The sequence below is a fragment of the Diadema setosum genome, chromosome 5 (genome assembly GCF_964275005.1).
Source record: "Diadema setosum chromosome 5, eeDiaSeto1, whole genome shotgun sequence".
Lineage (NCBI taxonomy): Eukaryota > Metazoa > Echinodermata > Echinoidea > Diadematoida > Diadematidae > Diadema > Diadema setosum.
In genome coordinates this window covers 34,543,545-34,565,454 of record NC_092689.1, presented here as the reverse complement: position 1 = coordinate 34,565,454, position 21,910 = coordinate 34,543,545, and the positions used below count along the sequence as shown (strand labels likewise).

At 38.9% G+C, this 21,910-nt stretch overlaps 1 protein-coding gene across 1 annotated transcript in view; it reads left to right on the top strand.

Moving 5' to 3' along the window:
* Positions 1 to 6,859: 6,859 nt before the first annotated feature.
* LOC140229328 (phosphatidylinositol 3,4,5-trisphosphate 3-phosphatase and dual-specificity protein phosphatase PTEN-like) overlaps positions 6,860 to 21,910 on the top strand; it is a 39,086-nt gene continuing 24,035 nt past the window's right edge. Inside the window, 1 exon segment of the mRNA XM_072309604.1 lies at positions 6,860 to 6,998. Within this exon segment, the coding sequence (XP_072165705.1) occupies positions 6,920 to 6,998 (79 nt within the window). The 5' untranslated portion in view covers positions 6,860 to 6,919.

The following is a 21,910-nucleotide window of genomic DNA, read 5'->3' as shown; positions in this document are numbered from 1 at the left end:
TAATAATGATAATAAGAATAGCAAAAATAATAATAACAATAATAATGATAATAATAATAATGATGATAATAATAATAATAGTAACAATAACAATAATGATAATACATATATAAATAAACACATTCTAAAAATGGAAATGAAAAATAAAAGTATTGCACCACAACATCTCTTCTGATGAGCACGCTCCTATTCTTTGATACCTTCTTCACTTTCTGAACTTGCAAATATTGTAGCCATATTACAATAACACTGAATTTTTAGCCTTCCAAATGTGCAAGTATTGGTGTCTTGTGGTTTCTATATGGCTCGCTTCTCCATGCCAAAATTCAAGTACAATTAGGTTTCTATTGTTTTGGTTTTGAGCCAGAAAACACAAACTAAAATAACAGAAAGTAGCGGGTATCAGTGATCATGTGACCTGATGGAGACGAATTGAGTATTAGTGAGGGGTGAAGGAGTTGATATTCATCACTGTCGGAAACATAGACATCAATAAATTCTGTTTTATGTATATAAGCCTGACCAGTTATGTTGCTCAGGTCACACAGTATGTAAAGAAAGCAAAACAATTAACGTGGATGAACTTGGGAAGAAGAAGAAGGAGTAGAAAAGAAAGAAGTGAAAAGGTGTGTGATTGATGTGCTAGAAACTTTGGAATGCAACTGGTAATAACAATATCTTGATGATACTAATACATGTGACTGGCAAGAAGATGACTACTACTACTATTACTACTACTACTACTGTGCTAAACAACTTCAGAAAGTAGGCCTACTACTTATACTACTATATATTCTAATACGGCGCATATAAGTAAACTGGTAATATGCACCTTCTCTGTCCATGATTATGGTTTCCTATTAAAGAGCAATGCCCATAGGCCGATCGTTGTCCTGCAACAGATAATTGAACGGTAATGGTATAAAATGAAATAGTAAGCTAAGATGCAAATATGGGCCAACGGAAAATCAAGGAAAGAAACAGGGCTAACATTTAATGGAAAAAAGTGAATGAAACTTGGAAAGAACAATATGAGACTGAGGATTAAGAAAGTGAAATGACGAACATCGACAAAAGTTCCAAGCACTTATTTGAAGTCCGCGCACGAATACGCGACTAACGTGAACACTTCGTTCCGTGGCCATTCGCTTATCCTATGTTTATGATATCATTGCGCGACAGAAATCTTCGCTTGTAACTTTTCCACTAGCACCTGAACTCCACTCCGCCACCGTCCACTTCTTTTTACCCATAAATTTACCAACTCCTATCGAAGAAGGCATATGGCTTCACCGACAATCCGAATAGTGGAATTTCACCGCGTTGTCAGACAATTAGGGGCTGTAGCCGGGGTAACCTTGTAGTCGGAGTAACATACTTACAATTCCCCATGATTGTGTCTCATTCCCTTCCGAGAGCTAGAGAAGGCAGCGTTCGCAGTCTACGGACCCTTCTGTGCCAGCGAGCCAGAGGTAGCCGCGGGTAAAAGGTAAGTAGGTGCGTTGAATGGGTGCAGTCAGCTTACCACACCTCCGGTCGATTGCGTTTAACGACCATGTTGTATTTATTGAGCGTATCGTACTCTGTTAGATTCTCTAGCAGTCAGTTTGTCATACCGAAAAAAAGAGATAAAACATCAAAGGGAGAAAGAAGAAAATTGTATTAATAATTACATTGTGAAACCTTAGAAATGATCTATTGATCTAACACCAGTATATCTAGGCTACGCGCGCTACGCGTGTGTCGTGGTTCGTGGTTAGCGATAGGAATCCTGCCGATCGCTCGTGACAGGGAGGTGGGAAGAGACTAGTGATATAGTGAGTAGGCCTACACATCGTGTGGCGATGTTTTGTACCCTTATTTAGATTACTACCGACAATTCATTACTTTGTTCACACTGTTACACCCAGTAGCATTTCATGAGTTTACAGTATACATAGGTTATCTAAAAAACCTGCACAAAGGTTTGACGTCCAATGCGAAAATTTGACTGTGCGTAAAGACATAGGCCTACTGTAGGTGGCTGGTGTGTGGTGGTACAATTTGTATTATTTTTGAATGGCATTATGGTCGAATAATGGGCGGCTTGCTGTGAGTGACATTCATAGTTACATGTAGATACTGGATCATCTACTATGGAATGCTTACAAACAGGTAGATATACAAAGTAGGTCTATGACTATACTACTTGTACATGTGCAGTAGCTGAGAGGGTGTGTACAGTTCTGGTTGAGGTGAGGATTTAGCTTTTAATGTTTTGCGAGATATTCAGAAATCACCCTATTGATGAGATGTCAAAGAGTATGCAATTCTAAGGGGCATCAAAAGTTTATTTGATGAAAATCGGTTTTGAAATGGCTGAGGTATCAAAAACAATGTGAAACAAAGAGATCCTATTGAGTCCTAATAAAAGACGTGGCCTGTCGCCTATCACTTTTTTTGGATATCTTGGCCATTTGAAAACCAATTTTTATCAAGTAAACATTGAACCCTTCTTAAAATTACATGCTCATTCATATTTCATAAGAGGTTTCTCATTATCTCACTTAGGAATGTTCAAAACATGAATCCCCACGTCAACCAGTACTGTACATTCTCTGTAACCATAGTTTTTATAGTACATTTTAGAAGATCTCTGTGTGTAAGCAGTTTTTAAGGGTAATGCCAGTCTGTTCATTTGATATTTGTATGTTGTGCATAGAAATCTAGAAAATTTTAAGAGAGACCATTATTATTCCAAAATGATATAGAGCCCATTTCCATGAAGTAAATCATCAAACTTAAAACTTTAAAGCTTAACTATAAAATCTCTGTTCAGTAGTGATATTTTTAAAATACTAGGTGTTGCAAAAACATTTCCCACTTCTGATCGTCAATACTACTACATGTAGGCGTATATCAAATAACATTGTGTCGTTGATATGAGTAATAGTTAAGTTGGAGGTGATTTGAATATTTGAAAGCATAAATCAGTTTCGTTAAATCCATGATTAATTGAAAGTTACGTTCCAAATTTTGGTCAATTTTTAACCCTCTGAACAAAACTTGAACCTACACAGGAACCAATGATGTGTATAACATGTGAGTTAGTCATCTACACCTATATCAAATAACATTGTGTCATTGATATGAGTAATAGCTGAATAGTTACAATAAAGTTGGAGGTGATTTGAATATGAAAGCATAAATCACTTTCATTAAATCCGTGATTGATTTAAAGTTTCATTCCGAATTTTGGTCAATTTTTAACCCTCTGGACAAAACTTGAACTTATACGGGAACCAATGTTGTATATGTGTTCTTACATTACAATGACTCTGAAATGGACATGAATACCACCTTTTCAGACCTCTGCTGACTAGGCTTCTGGTCTCTTGCTCCAAGTCACATGTCCCATTAGCCCTGGAGACCGCGCCGCAAGGCGAGGTCCTGGCGGCTACCCCGCAGTTTAGCTGAAGTTAAAAATCATGAATAATTCCCTATTGCCACATACGGCGACTTCACAAATAAAGCATGGCTAAATTTCTATCATAAACACGATGACAATAGAAAATGAAATATGCATTACCCCATTGCCTTGGTTCTTCTAACCAATTTATCTGGAAACTACAAAATTTTCCACATTTTTTAGGAGTAAGCGGCCTGCCCTAGTGGAGAGCTTTGCTGCTATTTTGAACGTGTATATCCATTAGTACGCATCTACGCATGCGTGAATAATGACGTCAATGTTACGGATGCTCAAGGATATGAATAACGCATCATCGCACGGTGCATATATGGTGAAATGAATATGCATCATGTAGCGAGCAATACAGCTGTCAATGCACTGCATGAATGCATGCTGTGCGCATATGCAAAAAATTGTGAGTTTTAGTGAGCATCGGTGGGCTGAAGATATTTGCCTTATAAGACAACATTTTCTACATCATAAGCAATTAAATGCATCAAACAGCCGCCGATGTGAATCATTTAGGTTTAATCGACCCATGTAAGTATTCCTAGTAGTTTTTGTTGAAAAATTAAGGAAATATAGCGCCGGAACGGCACCCGTTTTGTACAACATTAAGATCTGAATGCGAAAACCGCGCAGCCCCAACGCTGCACATTGGGGCTGGTCGCTGTTAATGTCCCATTAATAATTCATGATGGATTGCCTTGGGCACTGCTTATCTGAATTCATGGGAAAGGATAAAATGCATGCACATGAATAAGTAAGCACATGTTTCCATGTGCTTGCATACACTACATTTCAGAATGAATGAAGATTAGCTTTGATAGTGGAATTCCTCATGAATTAATGATAAAGCATTCAAACCCTGGCCATTGTCTGGATGTTAACCACACATTCTCATACGGGAACCTCTCGTATGTTTAACTTTCAATTGACCTCTGTGCAAATTTAAGTTTGTACTGAGGGTTGAAAATAGAGAAAAATCTCTCTTTTACATACAACTCAATCTTGAATTTAATGAAACTGATTTATGCTTTCATCTTTCAATTGCCTCCAACAAAACTGTACACTATATAGCTCTTGCTCATATCAATGTCAGTGTTATAATAGTTTTTGAGTAAGGATCAAAAGTGGGAAATGTTTTTTGTAACACCTAACTTTAGTACATGAAGCTTCTTGGTTTTTCACTGTATTTTATAGGTAAAAGAAAAAATATGCATTGCTAATTAGCATTGCACTGTGACCAGCAACTTGCACCCTTTTTTGTGGCTGTGTAAAATCCACAAGTGAGAGTAATCCTTATTCAGGTACATGTACAGTATGATCAATGAAGGGGAAAAAAAAAACAAAACCAACTGCAACTCTTTCCTTTCAGTTCTCTAACTCCACGATGCTGTCCAGCAGGCGATAAATGAGGCAAAGGTGGCGAACAATATTAAGATACATGTTGCTTAGAGAAATTGATGTGATGGGTGATTACTGCATTTGAATATAAAGCTCCTTGTTCTTCATTTTTAGAGTGTATCCATGACAGTGCTCAAAACTGTCCCAAACCTTACTTGTCATTTAAAAAAACAACAACAACTGTACAATCAGGCTGAATAAACTCAAAGGAGTGAAGAAAAAACTGATGAAAAAAAAATATGAATATCCCTTCACTAATTTCTAGGGCCATAAATATGTAAATGTGAATATTGAGGAATATTTGATCATAACATTTATGTGTGTGGAGTGATTAAAGCATGATACTCGTGATTGTGTTTTGCAGTCTGACATCAAAATGTTTCCACTGATGTGATGATTGCACCATTTGATTAAACAAAATGATTAATTCATGTCAGTACCAGTCTACCACAGTTTTCATGTCTATACATTGCCTGCATGCTATTTAGCTGGCATCTTTTAAATGTAATCAAAGATAACAGTCAAAGTAGTCCTTTTTATTTTATTTTATTTTATTTTATTTTATTTTATTTTATTTATCTATCTATTCATTTATTTTTTTTTGGGGGGGGGGGGGTGGGAGTTGGATGGTCCCAAAATTAAAACTCAGATGTATTTGAGAATCACTGAATTGTGTACAGCTTTTGCACTGATCTCTGTGTAAATACCGTATTCGCCGGCAATAAGGCTACAGTGCTGGATAAGCTGCATCCCGACTTTGGTGATGACAAACAGGAAAAAAAAAAATCTGAGGTGTTCTGGTCTGGTCTTACTACTCCACATTATATTGCTGAAAAAAATTAGTTATTTCTCCATCTTCCCATGGGCTTTCTAACAATAATTTCTATTTGTTTTATATTAGGCTTTTTCCCCTTGATGCAAACTTCGTGTCAGGATTTTGATTATTATTTCTGTATGTGGAACCTTAATGTGAAGAATGACTGAGCAGGATCGCAGTCGCTGCAATGGCTATGCGCACCCACTTACAATCGCGCTGTGCTTTCTTTTTTACACTTTTGTTGAATTGGCGCCAGCGACAGTGATAAGTACGGTAGGTAAATGAAAATAGAAATGTTGTCACTGTATAGTCTGTAAGAGTGATTAATTCAATGGTTGATATCGTGTTGCTTATTGGCACATTGCATAGTTCCATATATGGCTATGTGTGTTGGTTTTTATGGGCAGGTGATTCTCTGAGTTGGAAAGACAATAATTTGCTTAGCTGGCGTATAGGCCTCACCCCGACTTTACTGCTTTAGTTTTGTAAAAAATAGTGTGGCCTTATCGCTGGCGAATACGGTACACTCAGCCAAAGAATCGTGACTGGAGTCAACTGTTACTGATGATTTTTTATGCGTTGATTCACATATTCACTGACTGGTGCAATTTGTGGTTTTTTAATGTATGATAAAAGAGGATATTTTTGCTCGAGTAATTTTTCTCGCTTGGCGAGATGAGTTTCACGTGTTTTTAATTTGGTGGAAACAAGACATTAACTGCTGGAATGTATGACAAGCAAAAAATATTCTCATGCTTTTATTTTCCGCTGCTTTCTGGTTGCGCAAATTGCGCAAAATTTCAACACCACAAAAAATTCCACTTCTACAGTACCCCGGTGGGCAGTGACTCGAATTGGGCTACCCGGGGAATCCCCATGCTGTGGGGTCTGATGTCCAGAGTCAGTTGATATGTTTTTGACGTCGCTTTGTTCTTGATGGGGAGGCTGGTGATTGGCCTGTGGTGTTGAAAGTTGTACATAAGTCATCACCTGAGCACCAGCTTGAACAGTCCAGATCACAAACCTGTCACAACAAAAATTATTGTGCTCATCGCCACCCGTCAGAATCCAGTGATTTACGTCCGTGTCTTGTCTGTATTATATCGTGACGTAGCGATTCTTAGCAACTCTTGAGCCACTCACTGCTGCATATATGTGTCAATCGCAGGCTGATTGCAGAGACCCAGAGACATCACCACCACCAACACCCAACACTTGTATCGCGCTTGGGACTCCCGTCGGGAAGGATGGCCTCGAGACTGAGGAACATGGTGTCCAAGAAGAAAAGGAGGTTCATCGATGGAAGCTTTGACTTGGACCTGAGTTGTATCCTTTGGATGAAGCGAGTTGTAGATATGATACAGTGGGTGCCTGTGGAGTAGATTGAATTTGTGGTGTGACAGATGTGTGTTTACAGTGGACATTCCGATATTGCTTGTGGACATTTAAAGATGAAGCTGTTTCTTCCTTTATTGATTTCTGAGTAGAATATGAGTAAGGAAACCCATTGCAAATTTAAGGATCGATATGAAACAAGTTACATAAATACTTTTTAAAATCATTTTGGAACACACACACTGATTTGATACGATTTTTGCATTTGTATTTTCGTCATACTTGTGTTTCTGAGGGGATTTGTGGAATTCTCTTTATATTTTCCCCATATTGTTCTACGCATGTGACATCATAAACTGTCGTAGTCCTCTCATCCTGCAGTGACTGCACAGAAACTTTAATACAATGTAATTCATAACTTTTTAACAGATTGTCCGATTTTCCTTGTATTCTACTGATATTTCTGTATTCACTCAATCCACATAAGATGAACTTGTCCTTTAATGGTAGAATTGCCTACCAGTGATTTGACAATTGAACCTGCTCTAAGAAGAATATTGTGTGTCTTTCTTGCTTATTACTTGTTTCTTAAAGGATAATGATACCCAAATATAGTATGTGGATGGAGTGAATGTAGCAACATTTGGAAGTTTGAGGAAAATCAAACAATCCATTCCGAAATTGTAATTTAAGAAAGTTTTGGTGCTGAAATTGCTGGATAAAAAAAACTCTTAACAGTTCGTGGTGTCACTGCAGGACAATGATACATAAAGAAAATATGAAGAGAATTTCAACATTGATATTTTAATTTTTCTAGCATGATAAATGAACACTTGACTGTAATACAGTCTCTTTCAGAACAAGGGGAAATGATATCCTTTATAACATGTTACTGACATGTTAAGTTGAGTTAATGTCTACTTTTCATTTTTTAAGAAAAAAATGTAATTTTGTGGAATTTTCCTCTAGATACACATTTCAGTATTATCTCCGTTTGATCATACTTCTTGCAGAGGCTACTGTGGTAGTCTTTATTGATTTTGTGATAGATACCATTTGTTTTCTCTGAAACCACCCGTCTAAATCAAGTGAACAACACTGAGTGTAGCCCTTGCCCACCTACAAATTGTAGGCAGGTGAGAGGAACATTGTATGCATTTAAGTAGAATGTACGATGACATTTATTCTAGCTCATCCATGGTAGACAGGTTGAGTGGGCTTGCCCAACTTTACTTTCATGGGTAACTGGGTCACACACAGTTTTTATGAGTGAAGCCTCATGGTCATAAATTGATGACGAATTGGGATCATGTTGCACTGCATGTACATGTAGTGTCTATAGCAGTAACCCGTACAAATGTCAGTGTAATGTACGTCTATGTCAGTACTCGTGGTATTGATGTGCAAGTTCGGAAGAGTATCTCTTCTCTCATGGCATGTGTGTCTTTATGTTTGATGGCCAGTTACAGTTAGCAGTGCTGTGTGTGATAGTGTAACAACCGAATCATACGTAGGGCTACTTCCCTAAATAATATTACTGCAGTGTGTATGGTATTATGGGTGGGAGATTGATTAAAGCGCGTTTCAGACTACAAAAATACATGAAGACCAATGCCCTGTGATGTCCATGTTTTCTGTCACTGGTTTACTCTCATTGATGTAATATGGGCTTGCATATCAGGAGTAGTGTTATCTCTATATGTTTTCAGTGCAGTAATTGGGCTGTTCAAGGTACATATTACAGTGTAGATTGTCATGTTCCTCCTTCAACTCTTACACCTTTGCCGTCCCCAGCACACCCTAGGTTAACACTTTATTATGTGTGATTAGGGCGGGTGATTTGTTTGAACATGGCCAGCATTCAGTTCCTTGTTCTGCTGCAGAGCAAGTCTCATCTGTTGGCAGAAGCCTGTGGGACTGTATACATGTAGTTCACTTTTCTCGGGCATGACTTGTCAGGGCAAGACTAGCAAGCTACAGGTACAATTATTGTACGCTGTATACTATAGTATGGGATTGTGACATTTTTGACACACTGATATAAATGCGTACTGTGATAGTGTTAGCATAAAGGTTGAAACCGTAGACAAGAGTTGAAGGTCTGTATCAGAAAGGAAGTTATAACCGAACCACAATATATGCCTACGGGGCTTTCACAGTGTTGGTTCATGAACATGTGTGTGAGTGTGTGTGTGTATGTGTGTCAGCATGTGAGTGCACTGGCATTTCCCGGACTGATCATTTACTGTAGTGTCAGTGTAATGGAAATTCAAATCACAAGCATAAAGTATCATTACAGTACATGATACAGGTGCATTGGATGGTATCAAAATAAGTTGTGCATAGACTGAAACTCTTGTCATTCAGAATAGTGTACAGCATATGTACATGGATGCAAACTGGTACACAAATATTTTACATGACAATTTACAGTTGCTGCAAAGAAAGTGACATAAAGTATTAAGTGATTATAGATATCAACAAATTTCACTCTAACATATATTTGTTCCAAAGGCTTTGTCACCACTATCCCTCTCAAAACCTTCAAAGATTTGGTGTGTAGTCATCAAACAGTTTGTGTGGTTGTTTTGTTTGTAAATGGCTTGTTCAACAAAATCTCTGCTTCATAGGAATTTATTTGCACGGGAAAAAGCATTCATCAAACACAAACTGTACACAGTCTGCCTCATACATGTATGTTAAACCAAAATCTGCCATTGCTTTTGAAGTGAGAGTCAGTAAGTTACACCTGTGCCTGATTCAACTAAATTAATGAGTTTTTTTTCAGTAGCCATGACTGATAAATCTACCTATAAAAGTGGTAAAATGGTAAAAAATGTGTATTGGCCCATTTTCATCGGACAAAATAATCAGGGAAAATTAATTGGGTGTTTTTTGTTCCATGTTTAAAACTTGACTGTTCAGTGTACAATTGTTATTGTCATTAAATAGCATAATACTTCCAGGTACTCTATAATTGTATTACTTGTACATGATTTATGCAGGCATTGACAGTGAGTCCATCCTTTAATCTTGAGCTGTCCCTACCTGTAGGATTCTAGACAACACAATGTGTCCTTACACACACACACACACACACACACACACACACACACACACACACACAAAGCAACGCACCACGCCACAACACACCACACCACAACACAAGGCACTTCAGCCTACATCTCATCTCTTCAAAGAGCCCCAAAGTCCGTTTGACAGTGACTATACAGTGTCTCATCATGTCAGATACATGGAGGATAGCTACATGTAACTGCAAGGATGCACCACAGAATCTCAATGCTATGATCCTCCCATAGTCCCATCCTTGCAGTCGTCTCTCTCTCTGCGCTCCCTCGTAGAGATATAATGCCTTTCAGGCAGCTCCACTTCACCGTCAGAGCTCCCCCCATCAAAGTGCCTAGGTGAAATGGGGGACAAGATGACATTGTCTGTGCCAATGCCCGATGCATCTGAACAATTGATTAGGATATATTTAGAACCCTGGACTGAGTGGCTACGTCATCAGTGTCGTAAGCCCTTACGTTAGCGCTTCCGCGTCAGCAAGCAGCCAAAAAGATAGCGACTCGCTGCTGCGAGGACACCTTTTCTTGCTGTTCCTCTCCCTTTTTTTTGGCCGATGTAGTCCCAGCTAGCTATCTTCTTTGTCTCCCCCATCTCTCTCGCCCATCTCCGTTTGCCCCTCTTCCATTTTATCGCTTATCTTCTCCCATTTTCTGCTTCCTGAGTCCTTCTCATATCACTTTTTCTTTCTGACAGTTTGGTATCTCATCTTTTGCTTTCCCCTGCCATTCCCCTCCCCTACTCTCTTTACCCCCTCTTCCTTGCCCGCCCTTCTCTCTCTTTCTATCTCACTCCCTCTCTCCCTCTCTCTCCCCTCCCTCTCTCCCACTCTCTCGTTCTTTCTCTCCATTTCATCGTTTTGGTTGAATCATTTCCGTCGTTCATGCTGTCAGCTCCCAATATTAATTCCTGACAGTTTGTGTGCCAACTGTGAGTGTGTATGTATGTGTGTTTTGTGTATGCATGTCTGTAGGCAGATTCCTTCATATTCAATTGATGCCTGGCAACTGCTAATAGATTAGATTGACTAATTGCTCCTAATGAAGGTGTTACTGCAGTCATTTGTCCCACATACCCAGTTGGGCGGGGGGGTTTTCGAAATGGATGCCAGAAGCAAAAAGTCACTTGCCCAAATTACAGCAAGGAATTTCATGGATGTTATGAATTTGGCATGATAAGAATTATACCTTGGTGAAGAGATCTTGCCTTGCTGAGTATATTATCCATATTCATGTTTTCTTTTGTCGTGCTTTCTTTTCCATGACCTCATTATACTTCCCAATTTTTAAATTATCTGCACAATTCAAGAGATGGAAAAGAAATGATGGTTGTCTACTGAGGCAGTTTCCTTACTTTCCATTAGCCCAAAAATGCATATGAATCGCCACAGGCTAGTGAGTGTTCTGGTTTTGCAGCACCCTGTCTGCAACGCAGGCATGTGTAATGTTTATAGAGGGATGGTTGCATAAAAATCTGGTTATGAGTGATAGGAAAAGCAGGTACTTGATATTTTGATATGTAGGTAAGGAATTTATTATAGTGTAGTATTGTTTAAAAAAAATTGAGGAAGAAAGAAAGAATAATATAGGCTGGCAATATCACACACAGGTGAATGGAGGAATATCTGATTCTCAGGAAAATGATCTTCATAATAATTGAAAACATTATTCTTTGAGTACATAGAAATACTCTTAGAAAAGACAAAAGAGAGATCTATCCCCTTTCAACAAATGACGTGCAGTGATTAGTATCCATTTTTATGGGATTCATATCAGCATTCATTGTTGAATCATGAGGTATAAAATATGTAGAAAGTATTTCAGTGGAAGTGTCTTTCCCAGGTACATGTACATATTGATTACATGTATGATGGTCAAATTCAATTATTGCACGAGTCATAATAATGGACTTGAAAAGAACTTTGACAATCGTTGGGGGATTACATTCTTGGAAATGTATTAAAGACAACATTATAGGAAACAGGCGTTCCTTCCTTTTTTTTTCCATCTTTTAGTATTGAAGTGATCTGATTTTCAAGCATTGTCATTGGAAAATCATGGCAGGGTGTAAGAATAATAGACTTATCAAAGACTGGGATGAAGATAGGCAGCTTTGCTCTTGCAGTGAAACCTAGTGCTGGTAATATTTTAGTACCCCTCGGGAATATGAAAAGGGTTGCACAATTTTCTTCTTTCTCACGAATTGATTTAGAAACCGTGAGCCTCATTTGCCTGTATTATTTGTCAGGCTAGCCTTTCTCGTTGTCAAGAACAACCTTTGTTGTAAAGATACAGGATCTATTACGGTTTCATATCATAAGCATGTATCTTGGAAACCAGTCTACCATAAAAAGAATGTGCAAAAAGCATGAAACCTAAGCTCAGTACTTGATGATGGCAAATAATGTATTCATATTTCTACAACATGATATTATGAGCAGGTGAGTTTGTAGTTTTTTTCACCTGCTTTGTGGCTTTTTTGTTTTTCAACGTGTGCCTGATCCATATTTTCATTCCTTGTCACAGAGGACATGGAAGCATGTTGTTTTCTGGTTGCTATAAAAATGTCTTATTTTTTTTTGTTGTTGTCAGGGTCGTAAATTGAAATTTAATATGTGACAAGAGTGCCTCATTGTTATCAGCACAGACATCCCTAAAGGGATGTACCAAGTTGCGCGCATTTAAAATACTTCATTCTTTTTTTATCAAGGGATGGAAATTGAATTTGGTTGGGTAGATGGGGGGAAGGGATGAGACCAATTTCCAGACAGTGAACCGATTCCTTGGAGGTACAGGGTTGAACTTGAAGTAGCAGAAGGTGTTGTAGCTTTATTCTTGTATAATACACATGATTCGTTGTATGTGGGGTGAGGGTTATGTGTATATTGTGCATAGGCACTCATCTGTATAATTCTATCAAGAGACATACACTGTAAAGAAGTGTGATTATAGAGCTCTCATTAGCTCTCATCCCTTCCCTCATGGGGGGGGGGGGGCGGGGAGGTGGGGAGGAGGGAGAGGTATGAGGATTATAGATTTTTGCTGGACAGTGTGGTACAGTGTACACTCATTTGCTGGTTCATCATCTTCTTGGAACTCACTGTACTTTGTACATGTTTGATAGCTCATGGAAGACTGTGTAATACAGCTGTTCCTCCTTTTCTGCCTGAAGGATCCCCAGCCCAATCCTGTGTTGATTCTTCTATTCTCATGGGCAACCTATCCGTATGTTACAAATGTAGTTCAGTGATGTAGTTGTAATGGTGGACTATTAAAGAGAGTTAAACAATAGCGCGTGTTGGCGTCTTGTCGTGGTTACCTTGCACACACACATACAAATAGAGGCTTAGTTTCATTGCAAGTGGGTACAGAATGATTGTAAATCAAATTGCTGTGATCAGTTTGTGTCAAGAACTTTCTAATTCTCGCTGTGGTGTTTACCATAGTTGCAAGTCATTGTTCATCATAACAACGACGTTATATTCTTCAATAGCGAGCTCAAGGCTGCTAAACTCACCGTCTTTCAATCCATAATGCCACGCTCTTGGAAAGATGAATCATTATACTTTCACTGTATGTACACCATGTGCCACTGGGAAGTGACAGCACACGAGAAGATAAGTGCATTTCTTTAACGAGGAAATACATGATCTAGCGATACAGGGTATATGTGTCTTTGTCTATTTGTGTGTGTGTGTGTGTGTGTGTGTGTGTGAGCAAAGTTCTTACATTCCAGGTAGTTATCAGTATCAGTTACATGATACGCCAAGGCCGTGTGATAAAATACGATACAATTCATTTCAGCTTTATACCGACTGCCAACACTTGGCGGCAACTGCAGAGCCGACAATCAGCTTTGAGAATTGTTGCTCTGGTGAATTTAATCATTGTAAATCACAGTTAGTCTCAAATTTCTTTGTAAAAGTGAGGCGAAAATGGACCCAGAGAGTCATTTGTTTTCCTTTTCCTGTATATTCTGAGGTGTGTGTGCCATAAAGACAATGTTTGGTTGTAGAAGGCAATCATTGTAAATCAGGAAGAAAAAAAAAAAGCCCACCAAAATATCAGTTACCATAGCTACAACCTGATTTCATTCTTAAAATGCTCAGCTGCTGCCATGCAAGCTACAGTTCATCTAATCGCTAATTGCCGTAAGGTGCTCTACTACAAATGAAGAAGGGGGCCCATGTGATGTGTAGATGTGCACAGTGCAGCGGGTTGCACTTCTCGTATCCGAGCATAAGTCATATTCTATTTCTGAGGTGCGAGTCAGATTTCGCACACAAAAAAAAGGTATGCCATCAGCACCGCAGCTATAGGTAGAATTCTAGTTCAGTGGCTGGCACTATGAACATATCTAATTTCTCTCTGCTTGCCACATGACTCTACTAAGTATATGGCATGTTGTATGTAAAGACATTATATGCACTTTGCAAATATTCGGTTTGTAGTTGCCATACATGTATTAAATGGATTTTAATCCCGACATGGTCGCACAAGTTGTCATTCTCTGGAAAAGTGATTGAGCAAGAAAGAGATATTACTTATATACGTAACACCATGTTTGTTCATAGGATTTGCTCTTTCTTTTTGAAGATTTCATTAACTCGCTTAGTGATATGGGCGTGTGCTGGTACAATACATATTAAATGCAAGAGAGAATGAAATATATCCCTTCTATGATAAAACATGCATCCATGATGAATCACTGGTGTGCTGACGCAAGTGGGCACACACAACAATAGGGCATGTCTTGTTTCGTTGCGATTGTTTGATTGGTTACAGCGTCAGTGTTCCTTGAGGACAATTTCTGCTAAATTGACCAATGACCATTCTCTGGGAAATGAAACCAGACACACACCTGTAACTATAATATGGAATAAAAGCGGACGTCAACGGTGCAGTGTATTGGGACTATTGCCATGGGAACAGACTTTTATGACAGGTAGCGTGGTGCGGTACCACGAATGGTAACGCAGACTTGTATCACTTTAGTCTGTGTCTATGACAGGAAGTGGAGTGAAACTTGTGATAGCTGATGAGCGTGCTCTGGCGCAATGTGCATGACAGATGGTTTATTTTGCAAGGGGGGATCGCCCAGTTGCCTAATTTAGAACCATGACCTGTACATCATGTGCAGTGACTATGGGTGTACCTTTGATGAAGGCTGATCATTTAGTGTCTTTATAGATACTCTGAGTGATATGCCTGGAATGTATCACACAATCAATGTAGTTTATCAGTGGCCTTTGTACTGTGCACATTGTGATGTCGCATAACAAAGCATCATCACTTTTGAAAGAGATCAAATTTGAATTTGGTGACAGTTTTTTTTTTTTTTTTTTTTTGTGTGTGTGTTTACAAGTGTACCTGTTGAGGTACCTCCTACGTGTAAACATGCCGTGGTGGAGTCGTTTTCTTAATGAGCTGCTGTATTGTGTAGGGTATGACTTTTCAAAACTGTTTTCTTTAAAATAGTTCAATGTGATAAATGAAACTGCTTAAAACTTTTTTTTATTTTAAAGTGAGTAATAACACAATAGGACAGATGATGACAAAATATAGAATTTTTTATTGAAATTTGTTGCCATTTTCCATAATTTTTCTTTTGTTATAATTTTTCCTGATGAGACCTAAAAATGTTCATGTATGTTATATTTCTATTCATATAAATTTGTGTGAATGGGGCTTTTTAGCTTTATAATACAGGATTGTATACAACAACACTGGATAAAATGAATTCAAGGTCAAGCTAAGCCCCACCTCTTTGATTGTGTTTGCAGAAGACAAAATCAGTTTGATTTTACAAAATATGCACCCATAAGGGAAACCACTGCTTGATCATGATTGGCCAACTGTGATAGTCGAAAAATGCATACTGGAGAAATATGTTTCATGTCTGCATTGAGATTGTCACTTGCACAGATAGATAACTTGATTGGTGTGAAACATGCAGCTGTACAAGCGAGTTCTGTGCCAATTTATACTGGGCTCTCTAGTATAGTGAGCAGAGAGCTTGCACGCTGTACGTTGCAGCAGTAAGTTAGGGCTGGGAAAATTTGAAACTATTCGTACTGGTACATACCAGTATGTGTATGTATGTGTCACAATTCTCCGCAAAATATTTAGATCCCCCTTTCCCCCCTCCCCCCCCCCCCCCCAAAAAAAAAAAAAAAAAAGATGAAGGAAAGAAAAGAAAAAGAGAGATTTAAGCTGTACCTCCACTTTTTTTTTGTACTCGCCAGCAAACGATTGCCATGCTGGCAAGCTGGTGTGACTGGGTCGCTCGGTCAGGAGGCAGGGTCCTGATTGGCCGAGGGGGACACACTGCCGCGTGAAGAGACGACGTGAAATGAATCAGTTCTGAGTGGAAAATGAACCATTACCTGTCCGCGTGACTAACTGCTAATCTCTTTAATTAATTTGAATTTGCATTGAGGCTATTCACCAGCTTTTTGCCCTTGGACCAGGAGTGGATGTGCCATGCCCTTCCCTGCAGGCATGTCACTACCTCACATTTCACATCCCTTGACACCTTTTACAACAATGAAAAGAACAAAGAAAAAAGAAAAAAACGACACTGCCATAGAATGTAAATGGCATAAGTTCTTCCATCCATTGATACAACGTGATGCATTAATAGTTTCAGTCATCTCGAGAAGATTTTGAGATTTCCTAATCTTTTTTTCCTTCTTTAAGTTCTAGTTGTTTTCTCTCAGTCTCAGCTCAAACTAAAACTGAATTCACCGAAATAAATGTTTCATGAAGGTCAGCCAGATTTTAGCAGCTTGCACTAACTACCATGGATGTGATGGTGTAGTATACCCATTCATTATCAACATTATATTGTGTACTTATACTATAATAGTGAAAGGGCACATTGTGCTTAAAATGTGTAGACACTTGTCTATGCTATGCTCATTCTTACTACTAGCCAGTTTAATAGCTGGATACTGTAAAACACAATGGCCCGAATTCACGAAGGTGGTACAAATGAAACCATGGTTTAAACCATGGACAAAAACCATGGAGCGCCAAGTGTCGCAAGGAATATTTCGTTACAAAATTTTTCATTTCATTGACAAAATGACCGTTTCGTCAACGAACACAAAATGCCCATTTAGTTACAAAATGTTGTCATTTCGTTACAAAATAATCATTTTATCGACGAAATGACTGATTTCGTAACAATATATTCCATGCGACACTAGGCGCTCCATGGTTTTTGTCCATGGTTTAAACCATGGTTTCATTTGTACCACCTTCGTGAATTCGGGCCAATAGTTTCGCAGCATGATATTTTCGCGAATTGGAGCCAACAGCTTTTTTTGCGGCATGAAATTTTTGCGAGTTGCCTCTAACATTCAATGCATATAGTGTAGACAAGAACTTTCATGTGCATGTTAATATTGCAAATCTTGGCTTGCAAAATGAAAATGCACGTGAACATTCCTTGTTTCACTACACTGGAGGGTCGTTTTTAGTACAGACTAGAGATACAGTGTATAATAACATGTGTGCAGCACATTATTTGATCAGGCTCAATGTTACCACTGTGCACAGATTATACACCAATAACCACAAATTCTTGAGTGGAAATCAATGTGATAAATTTACAGTACTTTAATAAGTGCTGATGAATGCTTGATCATGCACTATGAATTGTTACTATGCACTCCACATACATTTGTTAGCCACCTTGCTTTTCTTTTTCCACTCGACCTTCAGCATTTGTTAAAGAAAGTACATTAGGGCCAACTGCATTGTATGTCTAAAAATAGTAATAATACCAATATGTTAGACGTACCCTTGTGTGTGTGTGTGTGTGTTCAATTTAAAACTCACATGCTTCAAAATACTTGTATACTTTCACCTACGTATGATGTACTGTTTCAACTGGATGTTGGAAGGTCACGGCAAAAATGTGTTGTAGTGTGTGGTAGTGTGCGTGAACACATGTGCGGGGATGGGATGTGTGGGGGCAGTTTAATTCAGCTTCGGAAACTAGCGACAATTGTACTTGAGTGAATGCAGGAAGGCTGTATTTGTTTTTCTCCTTGTTTGTGGTTGAGATTTGAACAGCTACCAACTAGGTTCTTGGTATGCATGAAGTGATGATTGAGAATCGAGAGAAAAAAATATAATGAGACCAGAGACTCCCATTGTCCTTGAAGTCCTCATCTAGACTTCACAAATCTCACTTGCCATTTTCAAGTGGGGGGGGGGGGGGGGCGGAGAGAGGGGGCATAGATAAATGATTTCAAACACTTTCAGGAAGATGTCCTCGATTTATAATTATGTAAAAAGCTCTCCCAATTTTGAGAAGGCTCTGTCATTAGCAACCTGTCTCAGAAAGGCTCTTAAATGATTGATGTTGTGCCACTCTTGGTGTGTCTGGACCTGACAGAAAGAGTGGCCACGAAAAGCATCTTATTGCTGATACTAGTGATAGTATCGGTCCACTAAGCTCTTCTTCTATGTTGTCCACATGCCAAATGTGAAAATCACGGGCCGACATGTACAGTGTACATGCATAATGCTGTGTTACAACTGGTTAAATCTACTGAATTGATAACACTTGAGGGTTGAATTGACTTTACGTGATGTTAGCTCATTCACTGCAGATCTCCAACTGCCAGCGCCGGTGCATCTTCTACGCGCACATCCATGGCCAGGGATGATGCGCCGTGCGCTGCCTGGCAACGCAGTATGATGCGCGTTGCCAGGATGAGAGACATCCACTACAGCTGTATTGTGTCTACTGTTGTATGGCAATGAAGCAAAACACAATCTTGAACACTATGTACAGTATATAATAGTCCTCAATATACAACGTACATTATGTTTTCTTTCATCCCATCCTCCTGAGCTGTAGCCTACATCCTGTTAACACTCTGAGAGACCTTGATTGTAAGAGGAGAAACATCTAGAACATAATGGTATCGCTACATTGTGCCTGATGTCAAGGTATTTCACAAATTACGTCAAATGAAATGCTATGGATTTGTATGAATTATTATTATTTTTTAATTCATTTATTTTTTTAATGTGAACAGGTTTGGGCAGTATATTGTACATGTACTGTATACTAAACAAATTGTATGATTTCATAATCAATAAATGACACCACTTTCAGCAAAAGTAGTTTGTCATTTCAGGCTGCTCACAATAATGATTTCTCAACCAACCTACAAGTTCATTGTTATGGACATGGATTTGTAAGGATTTTTTTTTCTTTGTTTCTCAGACCTGTCTCTTCTGACTGAAAAGTAACTGAGTGTTTTACCATACATGTGCATCCTACAACTACACGCAGGAACGTCATCCATATCATGTAGATCAAATTGATCAGCCATTGTCATATGAATCTCTCTCTCAGCTTTCAGAAATACCCTGTATTGATTTGCAGTAATGCCAGGAATGCTAGAACCAGAAATGAAGGGGTATGAGAAGGGGTATGAAATGGGAATAAACTAGAACCACAGTAAAGCACATTCTTACTGTATATAGAAATGTGGTAGAAAGTAGACAAATAGATGTAGACTGTAACATTACACAGAAATATCTGTTTGAAACATAACTCCTCATCAGTTTTCATCAAAGAAAAGTTACACGTAGCTCAGCCTCTGAAATTTAAATGAGTTTAGGTTGGCGACTGCTCAGTGCTATAACATACACTGTATGTAGGACAAGAGGACACGGGTGACTTGTCCCTTTAAATCGCAACCAAGATTTGCCTCCCGGAGCCCTCATTGTTCTTTCGCATTCCCAGATGGGATATCAAGTGCATATCGATGTCGTCACGGCAACCATCCGTGGGCCTAAATTTGGCGTCGCCTTGGCATCACTTGCAGAGAGCGATTCTTATCAGTGCTCCATCACTGGTCTTAAAGGTGTCATGTCCTCCATCAGCACTCGGTTTCCTCCTCGACCAAATTTTTGTTTCAATCTTCTTTGAATATCTGACATTGTGCATCGGCTCTGTAGGCACAGACTGTCAAAAGTGACATTATACATGTATACATGCTAAATCGTGCTTGTATTGTGTCGTCTATCCCATGACCTTTAGGAGCCACAGGCCTAAATTTGTATTGTGAAGTGCACACAGTGTGAACTGCCTCCCACTTTGTGAAGAGAAATGGCAACTTTCTGCCACTTTTGCTGAGTGCTTTCAAGGTACGCCGTCCTGTTACCTTCAGATTGATATTCGTACATGTTGCTTTTTTTTCCCCCTTTGTTATATTCTCATCGAGACTGCCATGCCACTCCAACCCAGTTGGTGATGACAGTTTCCTGTATTAACCATGCTGAGTAGTGTGCGGGTTGTGCTATATGCTATTGATTGCATGAGGCAAAAACTATGGGACATTGCCTTTTTTCCCATCATACTCATGAAATTCAACAAATTTTCACTTTAGAAAGCAGGGGAATAGTATTAATCTTAAAATATGTCAGTAATAAATCAGTGGAATGTGTACTCTTCATGAAAAGTGAAATTTTGTGAAATTATCCTTATATTTCTGTTATATTATAACAAGTCCATAATGACATTGTGAACTGTAGTATAGTCTCCTTATCCAGTGATGACAGCACTAAAATTCTTAAAGTTTATAACTTTTGTCCGATTTTCCTCAAACTTTCACTGATGTGTTCCACTAATATTGCTGCTTTCACTCAGTCCACATAAAATATTTGGGTTTTTGGTTTCCTTTAATCCTGCAAGGCTCCGTTCACTTGCTACACTGCAAGGCAGTCAGCCCGATCAAGACTTGATAGGCCTACAAGTGAACATGGTGTGAAATCTACAAGGAAACATACACTCATTGTACCCTCCCCCTTCCTCTGTTAGTATTAATAGTAGCTCCATGCTCTTACCGTGTCCCTCCTGGTTTAAAAGGATGCCATCGAATACCAATGAACAGCCGGCATTAGGGTTAAACCCGTAGGGTGTGGGCACCCTATTCAAGATGGTCTGTCTCATAGTGTGTCTGCTGGGTCACCTTTATTGGTGAGTCAGCCAGCAGTGAGCAATTACTAATATTTCCTCATTTCCCAGGTTGTCAAATACCTTGCTCTCAGGAAGTTTGGTTGAGGGGAAATGGGAGGGGGGGAGCTCTTATGGGGAGGGGAGGGGTTGGTGGTGGGGGTAGGACAGGAATTGAGGATTTACAGTTATAGCGGTGTGGGTAAGTGTGTGTGATACTCTGCAATATTCAACTGATGGACAGTTTTTTTGTTCATAAATTAGAGTGTTCTTGTAAGGAGTGAGTGTCCCCTCCTGTCATCGTGTTAGTAGCCGGCATTGGGGGTGGGGGTGGACAGAAAACACACTGCATATCATACACATTTAGCCACATGAAAATGCATTTCAACTGCATAAACTAAACCACATGTATTTTCAGGTTTGTGTTCACACTTTATATTTTGATAGAATGACATACACACACCTTCATTACATGACCTGCATTAAACAAAAATAAACAAACAAGTAATATTTCTCCAGCAAGCCAGTTTCCAGCTTGGAGTGCAAGTTTCAGCCAAAACGGATCACTCTTGCTTCGTCAGAATTTGCCCGGTTAACTTGAAATGTCTCATTGCTGAATGGGATTTGGTCATGACAGCTTCATGCATGTGATTTTGCATGCACACCACATAGTCTTTTGGTGTGCAGAAGTACAATTCTCTTCTGAACTGAAATTGACACAGAAGCTGTTTCTTGAACAATGATGAGAGTAACTAGGAAAGCAGGAGAAAAAAATACAGAAAGCTGTGATGAATTAAATGAAGTTACCTGCTACAGTACATTTATATATCGAGTTT